General features: G+C 35.4%; 1 protein-coding gene across 3 annotated transcripts in view; it reads left to right on the plus strand.

Moving 5' to 3' along the window:
• The window catches only part of LOC106869109 (SEC14-like protein 5), a 109,627-nt gene that overhangs the window by 72,924 nt on the left and 22,248 nt on the right, over positions 1-14,455 (plus strand). For 2 of the 3 annotated variants that reach the window (XM_014914649.2, XM_014914651.2), the window contains one exon: positions 2,249-2,287. The exons of the other annotated variant lie outside the window; for it this stretch is intronic. In XM_014914649.2, coding sequence (XP_014770135.1) covers positions 2,249-2,287 — 39 coding nt within the window. The remainder of the gene's footprint in view (positions 1-2,248; positions 2,288-14,455) is intronic. 3 annotated transcript variants of the gene reach the window in all.

A 14,455-nucleotide genomic window follows, 5' to 3' on the forward strand; every position in this document is an offset into this window, starting at 1 on the left:
AAATACATGGTTACCCAACCTGAGGGAAGTGCAGGAGAAAGGAGAGAGAGAGAGAGAGAGAGAGAGAGACAGCAGGATAGAGATGGTGGCAAAGTGCCAGGCATATGCAATGATACAGTGAGACAGGGTGTGGGTGGAACATGCAAGTCAGAAGCTAGTGGATAGCAATGATACAGTGGCACAGGGTCAAGAGAACAGGATTGGGGAGTGGGAGGTAAGCTTGGTGCATGAAGTGGAAATGTGAGGAAGAGAAGAGATGTAGTTTGGTTTGTTGTGGAAGGGTGTGTGAGAAATTTTTTTGTTAAGTGTTGATGGGACACACAGTACTTCTAGAACTCAGTTTCACTGACGTGGGTGAATCTTCTCAAGAACTTCATATCACCAGACATTTTGGTCCATTGTCATTTCCTCTGTGAGGCCCAACATCCTGAGATCGGTCCTTACCACTTCATCCCACATTTTCCTGGATCTCCCTCTTCCACGGGTACCATCTACTTTCAGTGATTGGCACTTCTTTATGCGTATCACATGTCCAAACCAACATAGTCTTCTCTCTTGCATACTAGATTTGATTCCTCTTATGCCTAATTTTTCTCTCAATATATTTGCACTTTGTTGTACATACGCACTGATATTGCACATCCAACAGAGCATACTACCTTCATTTCTCTCCAGTTTACACATGTCTTCTGCATTCAGAGCCCATGTCTCACTACCATGGAGTACAGCCATTCATACACAAGCATCATACAGTCTACCTTTCACTCTGAGAGAGAGTCCTTTTGTTGCCAATAGAGGTAATAGCTCTCTGAACTTCCTCCACCCTATTCTTATTCTAGAAACAATACTTTCAGAACATCCTCCACCATTGCTAATTTGGTCACCTAGGAAACAGAAACTATCTACAACCTCAAAAGAACCTCCTGGGCATTTGAGAGAATCTAAGTCCCGTGTTCTCTTAGTGCTTATTGTTCCTGCACATCTACCACATACAAAGACTACTTTATCTGCTAATCTACCTGTGATTCCACTGCACCTCTTATGTGTCCATAGTTTACACTGGGTGCACCGAATGGAATTTCTTCCAACTCCTTTACTACATATTGAGCAAAGCCACTTACTTGATAGAAAGTTTTATCTTCTTTATGTATGATGGGCTTCTTTCAATTTCCATCTATCAAACCCACTCATAAGGCTTTGGTTGGCTTGGGACTATAGTAGAATTCATTTGCCTAAGTTGCTATGCGATGAGACTAAACTTGAAATCTTGTGGTTGGGAACCACACAACCGCGTGTGTGTGTGTGTGTGTGTGTATCTGTGTCTGTATGTTGTGTGCAAGAAGTAAGATGGAGGGGAACTTCAGTCAGATTTCTCTTGGGCAGGCAAAGAAGAAAGATATGAATTTTTCTGTGTAGGCTGTAGTGATGCTGTATGAGGTGTGGGCATACTTATTGCTGAGAAATGGGTAGATAAAGAGATGCAGAGAAACAGGTAGACAGAGTAGTCACAGAGTGTGATAGGATAAATAAGCATGAACTAGTCATGGAAAATATAACACTAACATTTATCTCTGCATATGCTCCTCAATCATGACTGATAGAGGAACAAAAGGACTAATTTTATGAAGTCCTTTTACAGATTACCTCAATGATGAATGACAATGATCTTATCTTTATGACTAGTGACTTCAATGAATATGTTGCGCATTAACTTGTTGGATACTTTGGTGTACATGGAGACTATGGCTTTGGTCCTGGAAATGAGGATGTAACAAAGTCCTTAGAGTTGTGTGATGCCCTGATGATTTGCAACACTAACTGAAAAACCACTTAGCAGTGGAAAATGTGATCAATTGATAATTTAATTATAATAAAGCATTGATCACATTTAAGTAACAAAATGGTGGATTTGATTATTTGTATTATAAACTCTGGTAATAATCAAATATTTTTCATATTTAAACATGTGACCATTGTCCCTTTATAATTATGTTAATTCAGGGCATAAATCAAACCAAAGTTGAATAATATGTATTGTAACATTTATTAAATATGTTCTTACTCATCATTTTTATTTTCAGAGAAAATGATTTTGAAATGTTGATAATGAATTACTTTTCTTTATTTATTTTGTCATATATCTTTTATTTTGTTAGTTTAGAGAAATTGTCAATGTTACCTTTCTAATTAGAAGAAATTTATTTAAAATATCTGTTATTATCAATTGTACCTCACTAATTGTTTCCAGGGCTGCAAAGAAGGAAGGGATACACAGTTGGAGACCACGGTGAATATTTCCATATTCTCTGAATACTGTAGCAAATAATCAAAATAAACTTGGCGTATTTCATAAGATGTATATGTCATTGCATGCTATATTTCTTTGACAAACCTGGCATGACTTGAAATACCCAAGTCTAACTAGTGAATCTGCTGCTGCTGCTGCTACTACTACTACTACTACTACTACTACTACTATTTACTACTACTATTACTACTACTACTACTATTTACTACTACTATTACTACTACTACTACTTCTACTTCTACTACCAGTGTTCATTTTTACGTTGTACCACAATAGACATTCTATCAGAAGAATATCTAGTCACCTTATGTATTTTTATATTTGTATCATTTTTAATGGTAGAACTTTGAAAATGTTCTACCATTTCAAAGTAGAACTTAGATAAAGCTATAACTAATTGCATGCAAATATTGGGTTAAAAATACCTGTGGATGGAAAAATAAAGTCAAAGGCTCCCTATGACTTTTTCCCTCCACAGGCTTTTTTAACCCAGTTTTTGTGCACTTTTATAGCTTTATCCAAATTCATGTCTCAAATTTTCTAAATTCTTATCATCATTATCATCATCATCATCATCATCATCAAACAATGGGTGCAAGCCAGGCCAGGTCAGGTCAGATGGCTAAGAAGTTCACTTTGTAATCACAAGGTCCTTGGTTCAATCTCACTGCATGGAATCTTGGGCAAATGTCTTTTACTACAGCCTCAGGTCAACCCCAAGGCTTGTGAATGAAATTGGGTGCATGGAAAGTGTGTGGAAACCTGTCAGATTAGTCTACTTGTAATTCAAAGGCACAATTTTGTCAGAGGCTGTTTCATTAAGAGTCCAATATGTCGATGGAATATTCAGCCAGTTACAGTATAATTCAATGAGTAGGCAGTTCAATCAGTCAAACTACTGAAATGCTCACCATCAGTATCCAAGTAAGATCTGTCTACCTGTGTATATATTAATATATATTAACCAGGGCATGAGAAATCCTCTTTTTCTACAATTTCTATTTTCCTATCTGCTTGATTTTTTAAGTTTGGCTTACTCTGTATGCATGAACTATTATTTTGGTGGTTGTTTCCTTAGAAGCATAACTAACAGTGGGAAAGAGGGAAATATTTATGTTATCCATCCAATTTTCAAAAATAATCCTTTCTACTATAGGCACGTGGTCTGGAATTTTGTGGGGAACAGGGGTTAGTTGATTACATCGATCCCAGTACTCAACAGGTACATGTTTTATTGACCCCAGAAGTATAAAAGGTAAAGTCAACCTTGATAGAATTTGAACTCAGAGCATAAAGCCTGAAGAAGTGCCACTAAGCATTTTGTCTGCTATGGTAACGATTTTGTTGGCTTTCTGAATATACAAACATAGTAGAAATTTGTTGGGTTTTTAATGTAGATAAAAGAAGAAGCTTACATGGAGCTTTGTTTTCTTGTAGTGGTGTTTCATGAGTGAGTCACTGTAACACAGCCCATACTGCTCAGAATTGTTAATCACAATTGGTTTCATAAGTACACAGTGGAAAATATGAGAAATGACTCAACTAAAAATTGAACTAGAATAACAGAATTGGTTCACTGGAATTTACCACCACTCTGTGGTGTGTGCACTTTATATTTTTAAAGAAATTATCTTAGTGAAATGGAGGAAGAACAATGTCCATGACACTTTTCTTTTAGGGCCTTCATGACTAATGGTAAGAATTTATCCTCAAACTTGACAATACAGTGGACACCACTAAAGGCACTCAAAGGTAAGGAGATAGTGGTGTTAAACCAGGTAATAGATCGAGTTTACCACCCAGTAGGCATCTTTTCAAATAATAAGTTTTTGTAATCTATCTTATCTCTATGTAATAATACCTGACATAAATGTTGGTTATGCATTTTCATTTATGCTTCTTATTGCATTGGGAGATGGGGGGGGGGGTGAGAGTAAAAGAGATATACAGATTGAGAATTAACATAAAAGGTGCAGGATCAGTGCATACACTCATGCTTGGTGACAGGCAATGAATAAAGAACATTATCCCCACCACCACACACACACATGCATACACATATACACACCCACACACAGTGTATGAAAGAATCATGGAAACAGGAGAAAGAGGGAGTAAATGAAGTAGTTAGAGAGGGTAAGAGAAAGAGAGAGTGAAACCAAAGTGTAACAGTTCAGAACAATATAATAAAGTGTAAAAAAATATAGTTGAAATAAATATTTTAAAGCAAAATAGAGGGTCTAAAAGAGAAAGGAGAGAAAGAGTAGGGTAAGTGATAGGTAGAGGAGATAGATAGACAGATAGATAGATAGATAGATAGATAGGGAGTAGAGAAGGTAGTCAATTATAAATATATGGAAGAATTTAAAGCATATCACATTTGAAAAGTTATTTGTAAAACAATGAAAATGGTTTGATAACGACAAGAATCATCAACTGAAAAAGTATTTAAACACTTGTAAGTTTTATAGAGACAGACTTTAGTAAAAATATGTTTGTATCAAATAGTTTGTATTAAGTGAAGTATGAATAAGTTCAGAAATACAAGGGAATATATATGTGTGTGTGTGTATTGATATAGACACACAAATGTATGATTATATATAAGCACATAAAAATACGTGCACACATACAGATACACACATACACATACATTTACACAGATTTACAAGTATACATACATACATACACACATATATTTGTGTGTTTGTGTGTGTGTGTATGTATTAATTTTAAGGAAACAAAGATTTTCCTTTTGAAAATTAGTATTAGCACCAAGAAATTTAGTAAAAGTTAAATTATAATCATTGTATGCATGCTATATTTCCTGAGATTATCCATGGTTGCAGAAATATATCTCCAAAGCTACCTGTCATATGACAAGTATCACTCTAGTGCTTTGATAATGAAATCTTTGCATTTTGAGATCTTATTACATATGTTAAGATGGATATTTGTTCAGATGTCACATATAATGATAAATTGTATGTTTCCTATTTCATTTATTTTTATTTTTAATGAAATTATCCTTAGATATGTCAGCCACATTCAACTACTGTTTTACTTAATGTTTTAAAAAATATTGGTTTCAAATTTTGGCACGACAGAAAGCTGGGCGTGGGGTGAGTTGATTGCATCAATCCCAAAAGGATGAAAGGCAAAGTCAACCTCAGCTGAATTTGAACTCAGACTGTAAAGATGGATGAAATGCTGCTAAGTATTTTGCCCAGTGTACTAATGATTCTACCAGCTTGCTGCCTTAAATGTTTTAGAAAAATATTAGCTAATGAGATCTTACGGAATTTAGAGTTAAAATAGTAATCACCGCAACATCAGTGTCAACGGTCTTAACTTTTGAAATAATTTAATAATAATATTAAGTCACCATTATTCTGTGCAGATTTTACTGCTTTCATATTCTTAAGAAATCTTTGGAAATTTATTTTCATATTAAGGAAATTTTCCTTATTATATAACTTAGCACTGATGAGGAATTTTAGTTGGTATTTTAGAAATTATAAATTTTTTTTCATTAAATCTCTACACAGATTTTTCTAGCTGATGTTAAAGTGGAACTTCAAAATTAAATATATCATCCACATCTTTGATGTGAGTAATTATATATTCTGTTAGGTTGCATCATTGCATTCCTTCACCACACTTCATATTTATTTTATTTTCAAGAATAGTATGGCTTTGATAAAAACATTTTATTTTAAGTGACATTTTCTTTATATATTTATTCTTTGCTACTAAATATTGTTTCAGAATAAGGGTAGTGATCATTTAGAAGAAAAAAAAAAACTATTAATGTTAATTATAGACTAATTGTCTCTTTAGCATTTTTCCAGATCTTTTGTAATCTACTATTTTCTTTTATATCCTTAACTCACTCTTGTTTTTTTAAATTATTTAATGTTTTTTGTAGGTGCTGGGGTGACTTCTCATCCAATATGTAATCCTTTTAAACATTACCAGACTATTAATATTACCTTTTGTATTTCAATTTACACAACATTTCAGTTGTTTCAATCTTCATCAAGTGTCCTATTTTTCTATATGTTACATTGTTTCAGGTTAAATTTATTTTTAAATGAGATTTCAGAGTTTAAATCCACCCAAGAACAATGTTGATATTCAGAAATAGGACACCTTATAATGATTGGAGAGTGAATTTGTGGAAATGTTGGAGAAACTGAAATACAAAAATTTTGCTTAATAACTGGTAAGCTTAAATAATTGTGAAGTCGGAAATGAACTTTAACTCCTTTTTGGCTTGATAATCACCTGTTTGTTCTGTAACAAGAGTTAGTGATAGGAATGGCTCCTAACCATAGAAATCTCAACCATACAAAACCAAGATGCATGGAACAGTACTTGTATTGCAAGCTGTAACTCACACACTCACTCTCTCTTTCTCTCTCTCTCTCTCTCTTTCTTTCTTTCTCTCTTTCTCTCTCTCTCTCTCTCTCTCTCGCATACACACACACAAACACACACACAAAACACACACATTAAAGTGGCTTCTATACAGTTTCTGCTTACCAATTTCACTCATTAGGCATGGGTCAGCCCAAAGTGCCCTGCTGTGAGATAGAACCTGAAACCATCTGGTTACAAAGTAAACTCCATATTCACACAGCTAAACTTATGCCTATAAATGCAATTTATTGTTGTAATGTTAGTGTATGTGGTGTTTGGATCTTGTTTTTTTTTTTCTATTAGAATTGATAAAGTACATACCAGTAGTATACATGATAAAGTACATACCAGTAGTATACATGATAAAGTACATACCAGTAGTATACAGGAATTGAGTTCACTCACTATGTCCCTCTCTTCATTGTACTATAACCACAGTTTAATAATCTCTGATTGCTCAAGCCAGGTTATTGATTGGATCCAGGTCTCTTCTAAGCTAAATACCCATAGCAAGAACTTTGCTTTATTCCCAATATTAAACAGCTAAATGACTGTTAAAGACAATTCACTTAATCATGTTATGCAGCTATAGAATCTGCTAAACCTATGACCCACAAATTGTATATGAAAGATTTTATGGAGACTGTATACTTAAACGACTGATAATACTTGAAGGATATTAATCCAAACATTATCATATAAGAAAACTTATCTACCTTATATATAAAAAATAAGAAGCTTAGCTATCACTTGCAGCTTGTATGATGTTTATGCTAATTGTTTTAGGTGCCTACATAGTCACAAGCACAAACAGATACTCTCTCAACCCAATGGAACAAATAGGATGTGACAGCTGGAGGGAGAGAGGGCTGCTTCAGCTGTCTGCTGGTATTCATTTCCAGTTTAGTAGACTAGAGCAACATGAAACTTGTTCATCACCTGGTTTAGGAATTGAACTTGCAACTTTAAGATTGTAAACCCATTGCCTTTTACATGCCTTCTCAGACTTTTATTGACCAACATTTTTCAAAGACTCTATTCTTTCTTCTCTCTCCCTTTTCATGGTCTCTTCTGAACTAGATGACTCTGTAGTATTTCCCCTTCTGTGATACAACTCTTCTCTTCCTTTCACTCTAATACATTTAATGAGTGTCTGATATTTAGTCTGTACTGAACACCTTGTAAGCTTTCATACATCATCAGATAATTCTAAGCTGTTGTTTAGTAATGTCCCACCCATGTACCTAGTCTGGCTACTCCATTTATATGTCACTCTCAAGAAGTTGATTGACCTCTATATTTATTGTTTATTTTCCTTTATGTACTTTTGTATGCATGTTGTGTGTATGTAAGTATATGTATTTCTATATTTTTCTATAAATATAGAAGACTATAATCTAGTTCATGTATTTGTTTTACAAGATTCTTGATGTGAAATCGTGTGTTGAAACAGGTAGTTATATTTGGGGAGGGTTATATTTTGCCAGTTGAACACATGCACTATATATTTGGTCTTCACTTCAGCTTGATTATAATTTTTTTAGTTTCTTTGTCAACAAAACTAAAATGATAATAATAAAACTGAAGTGAAGGCCAAATATATAGTGTGTGTGTTTAATTGGCAAAATATGACCATCCCCAAGTATAAAAAATATAATATAGTTCATTTTCAATAAAAGATTATGGCATGATAACTAATGAAAATGCCTAACTTTTTGAAATCAGAGTGGCCTATAAATAATGATTGGTCCTATTATCTTCCAGAAGTGGGGTACTGGTAAAGGTATTAGTATCAATGATTTTTCTTTTGTAAGAAAAGTGAAATAGTTACAGTTAGAAATTGTGGTTACATCACTGACTCAATTTGCTGACACTTCAACTTTTACTGTAGAAAGCTAGAAAGACATCATCATCATCATCATCGTTTAACGTCTGTTTTCCATGCTGGCATGGGTTAGACAGTTCGACTGGGGTCTGGGAAGCCAGGAGGCTGCATCAGGCTCCAATCTGATCTGGCAGTGTTTCTACAGCTGGATGCCCTTCCTAATGCCAACCACTCTGAGAGTGTAGTGGGTGCTTTTTACATGCCACCGGCACAAGAAGCTAGAAGAGCTGGCATTGACCACAATCAGATGGTGCTTTTTACATGCCACAGTCATGGAAGCCAGTCAAGGTAGCACTGGCATCGGCCACGTTCGGATGGTGCTTTTTATGTGCTACCGGCACGGGACTCACAACTACACCATATATATGTGTGTGTGTGTGTGTGTGTGTGTGTGTATATCTCATCATCATCATCATGAGTGTAGTGGGTGTTTTTATGTGCTACTGGCAAGGGGATCACAACTACAGTTTCCATTTGATTTTCATTTTGATGTTGATGTACTTGACTCAATAGGTCTCCTCAAGCACAGCATGTCACCCTACGATCCAAGGTACATTTGAATGGGCTGGGGCTGGTTATGTGAAACTGGTGTAGGCTACAGCTGTGAACTCATTTTATTTGCTGGGTCTTCACAGTCACAGCATATCTCCAGAGGTCTCAGTCTTTCGTCATTGCCTCTGTGAGGCCCAATGTTCGAAGGTCATGCTTCACCACCTCATCCCATGTCTTCCTGGGTCTACCTCTACCCCAGATTCCTTCAATTGCTTGGGAGTGGCACTTCTTCACACAGCTCTCCTCATCCATCCGTAGTACATGACCATACTAGCACAAACGTCTCTCTTGCATGTCACATCCGATGCTTCTTATGTCCAACATTTCTCTCAGGGCGCTTATACTCTGTCGTGTGTGCACACTGACATTACACATCCAGCAGAGCATACTAGCTTCATTCCTTTCGAGCCCATGCATGTCCTCAGCAGTCACGGCCCATGTTTCACTGTCATGAAGCATGGCAGTTCGCACACATGCATCGTACAATCTACCTTTCACTCTGAGCGAGAGACCCTTTGTCACTAGTAGAAGCTTTCTGAACTTTGCCCAGGCTATTCTTATTCTAGTGGTAACACTCTCTGAGCATCCACCTCCACTACTAACTTGGTCACCTAAGTAGCGGAAGCTATCAACTTCTAGTTTCTCCCACTGGAATGTGATGGAATCTGTGGTGTTTATTGCCTCTGTGCATCTGCCGCACACGAAAGCTGTCTTCTCGGTTAATCTTCCTTTGATGTTGCTGCACCTCTTATGTGTCCATAGCTTACACTGGGTACATCTTATGGAGTTTCTACCTACACCTTTTCTATATATATATAGTTGAAATTGATAGAAAAACAAAAGATGAAGACAGGTGTAGGAACAACAAGCAAGTGTAAATGGAAAAGTCTTTTACGTTTCGAGCCTATGTTCTTCGACAGAAAGGAATAAGAAGAAATAAATAGAGAGAGAATGAAAGAAACGTGTATAGTTCAGCGGTCCAACATGGCGAATGATCGAAAAAAGAGGTTGAACGAAAAAGAGATGATAATAGCCAAGGTGTGCAGGTGTATATGTGAGAATGGTGTGTGTGAATGGGAGCAAGTGTGTTTGACGTGTGTGTGTGTGTGTGTGTGTGTTGCATGTAGCAGGTAGCAGTTGATGTGTGCTATTTCACGTGGTGTGTGCACATTTGCATGTGTATGTGTGTGAGTTTGTCCTTGACCAAATAGTGTGCATGTGTATAGTGTATGTCGGCGAAAGTTATCTTTGTGTATGTTGCATGTGTGTGTATATATTTTCTGTGTTCAGGTATAATGTGCTTGTGTGAGTGTGGGAGTGAGTATGGCGGTGTATGATGTGTGTACTGAGTTAAACAGTATGTCTGGTTGCTCATATAGTGGTATATGTGGTGATGCTATTGAAGATTGTGTGTGTGTGATGGTGTATGGTGCAAATGCTGAGAAGTGGTTAGTGCTGGTGCGTGTGGAGTGGGAAGATGTTATGGATGTGTGTGTAATGGTGTGTGAAGTGAGTGATGAGTTGAACAGTGTGTGTATAGGTGAAGGTACTGAGGTGGGCAGTATGCAGGTGTGTAGGTGGAGGGAGGCAGTTGAATGTGGGAGGTGAGTGGGAATCTGTGTAGAGTTGGTGTCAAATGAAGAGAGGAGGTGAGGTTGGTGTCAGATGAAATGCATACATACACACAAAAGTGGTTGTATTAGGAATGGCACCCTGATATTAGTGCATGATGCAGCTCTTGTTTCAGTTTTTGACACAAGGTCAGCAATTTTGGGTGAGAGGTTTGTTGAGCAATCTGTTTATGAAAATCAATGTGCATTTGTATATTTTTAGTGCTGAAAAGCAATGAGCATCACAATTCTGAAGCCACTTGGCTATTGGTATAAGACATTGTGCCTTATGTAAATTTGTACCATTTAAATTTTCCTTTTTGATCAAAGAATTTCTCTCTTGCATGGCTGCTTATTTTCACAGTTGGTGTTTAGTCATTCTTTAGATCTAACAATTTGATTGGTATCAGAGCTGCAGCTGCTTTGCATGGATTGTGTTTCATCTTGCTTTGCTTTCTTTTTACTATATTTTTCAGTTTACATAATTTGGTGATCTGATTCTGAGTGATTTTTAAAAAAAATTTACAGATTTTCTTCCTCCATTTTTCTTCTTTCTCCTTATTCCAATCTCTCATATATATCCTGCTATGACTTTTCTCTTGCTTTTCTATTTCAAAACCTGAAAGATTTTCAGATGTATATGAAGTGGATTCCCATAGGGCCTTTTCTTTTCATTTTCTTTCCATAATATAAGGCACTGCTTATTCATTTATATTAAATAAACTTAATTTTTACTTTTAGTAGTTAAATTCTATTTCATGTTGGTTGGAAATGTTCTTATATTTAATCTCTTACAGGAAAAAGAAAAAAAATATCATCAAAGGATTGTGGATTCTTTTAAGATATTAACAAGAAAATAATAAACAATTTCCTCAAAACATAATATCTGTAATTAATATTTCTTTACCTTTCTGTATTTAAGTTGTCATTTAATTTAAGAAATATCAATTATTTTTGAGCAATAGAGGCTCTCACCACAAAATTAATTCTTTTTTATTATTCGGAGATGGCAGCCTCAGATACTTCTGCATTGAAGGAAAACAGGGCAGTTTTTTATGAAATATAAAGAGTATTGTAATTTAAGTTTTGATAAAATAATGTCTGAATCTCAGCAGACAAAGAGAATGATATATAGATGCATGCACGGGTGTGTGGTTAAGAAGTTTTCTTTGTGACTACGTGGTTCTGAGTTCAATCCACTGTGTGGCATCTTGGATATATGCTTTCTATAGCAGCCTTGGGTTAGTCAATACCATGTGAGTGGAATTTGGAATTTAGTTGATGGTGACTATGTTTTTTTGTTTTGTGACTTAGCATTTCAACAAATAGAGGTTGAAATAAGCACTGGGGTTGATGTGATCAACTCCCTTGAAGGTAGTGACCAAGCATGGCCACATTTCAATGACTGAAACCAGCAAAAAGATATTTGTGAAGAGTTCAACACTTTCTTCTTTTTGGCATCGAAATGGCTGTCTGGTAGATCAGCCCAGTTGCTCTATAAGGGTTAAAAATGTAAGTGGAATAAATATCATGTTCCAAACCTAATTTTTGGTTTCACTTCTTTGTGTGTATACTTTTTAAGTGATTTTATGTTAGTGGATGTTGTGGCCTTGATTCCAGGATTTATTGTTTTGGCGCATAGGATCACTAACTCATTGAATAGGGCTCTTGAAACTGATCACTCGTCTTCTCAAAAGTATTTATTTACATTTTAATTATTTTTCCATGCTGTCGTTATTGGAATAGATCCATTGATTTGGAATTTTATATTAAGATGTTTACACATCTTTACAATCCTACAATATTTGTTGCATGTGTAGAATCAATGTGCACCCACTCCTTTTCTCTAGTCTTTGATGAAGTGTTTCATGTGTCATTTGTCATAAAAAATACCAGATAGGATCTGGTTGAAATAATTTGTCTTTGAAGTAACCCCTCATACTGAAACATTTACTCAGTTTTCTCTCATCAGTTCTGAGGATAACAGACTCTATCAGAAATGTTTGATTTCATTCTTTTAGCAGTTAGTTATTATGTACAGGTATTGATGCATCTTTCTTATAAATTAGATCCATTGAATGCTTACTGAACTAATCTGTGTTCAAATATTTAACAACTTGTAATCAGGAAGAAATTGCATGCACACACATATCATCTATGAATGTTATGCTACCTCAGCACAAATTGTAGTTATAAAAGTACATCTGTTAAAGATGTGTTGCTTTAGCAATGTTTGTTTGTCCCACTTTTTCTCTCACTACCCACATATATTTTTCTAAAAGGAAGATTGACTGTGACATTGGAGAAAGAAACTATAAAACTAATGGAAATTGTTGACAATGCACAATGGGGAAGGGAGATAATTTCAAAAGAAATGAATTATATTGGTTTCAAATTTTGGCTCAAGGCCAGCAGTTTCAGGAAAGAGAAGTAAGTTATGTTGACCCCAATACTCAACTGGTATTTATTTTATCAATCCTGAAATGATAAAAGGTGAAGTTGAGCTCAGTGGAATTTGAACTCAGGTCATAAGGACGAATGAAATGCTGTAAAGTATTTTGCTCGTCATGGTAATAGTTCTGCCAGCTCTTTGTCTTAATGAATTAAGTATAACTAATTTATTTTACTTGCTTAGAGGAAAATTTAATTTTTGTTAGTAGACTACTGAACATCTGCAGATATGTTTCATTATATGGATGTATCTGATAGAGTAGTAAGGTACAAATCAAATGGTAGTCAATACCTTAAAGTAGGGTGTTAATTTAAATTAGTTGGCCCATTGAGCTGCAGCTTAATTAAGTCGACCATATCAGAGATACAGAGATTACTGGATCTGGTTGACTATAACTATGATGTCTACATGACTTTCACAGTAGTTGCCAATGCTTGTTTCAGTCAATCAAATTATATATACATACATATATATATATATATATATATATATATTAGTGAGAGAGAGAGAGAGAGAGAGAGAGAGAGAGAGAGAGAGAGAGAACATGAAAACCAGGACAGGAGGAGAAACTCTTTCAAAAACATTCCTGGCTCTCTGTGATTCTAAGTTCATTTGCAATACATGACTCATTGAACAAGTGTCTTCTACCATAGCATTCAGTCAACTAAATCTGTGTGAATGAAATTTGGTTGATGAAACTGTTGGAGAGACAGTTCCCTTCTTTGGTTGGTAGACTTAATCCCATTACTCTGTTTACCATTATCAACTCCGTGATCATCGCCTCTGCCACATAACTTTTAGGTGCCTGTAGCAGAGTCTACTTTCTTGTAAGCATTTTGACCAGCTCTGAGGATAACTTACTCCCACCAGTGATGGAGGTCCTGAAAATTGCCATAGGTGCTGCCTTTCCTGCCTGACGAAGCAATTTATATATATATGTATATATATATTGTTGCTATTATGTTAAACTGTTGTATGTCCAAATTTGACCAAATGTGTTTTTCTCAATATTTATTTTCTCTTGCAATAGCCGATTCTTTTTGTCAAACTATCATATCTTCAGCTGCTTTGGATGCCAATATATCAAAAATTGTCAAAGTGTAGTACAGCAGTTTTGCCATGGAAAGGTGAAACTAATTTTTTGTTTTCTGAAAAAGCAATGTTTTTGGGACTTGCATAATAGCCACAATATGTATATGTGTGTATATATATATATATATATATAT

Source organism: Octopus bimaculoides, chromosome 2, assembly GCF_001194135.2.
Source record: "Octopus bimaculoides isolate UCB-OBI-ISO-001 chromosome 2, ASM119413v2, whole genome shotgun sequence".
In the NCBI taxonomy this organism is placed as follows: domain Eukaryota; kingdom Metazoa; phylum Mollusca; class Cephalopoda; order Octopoda; family Octopodidae; genus Octopus; species Octopus bimaculoides.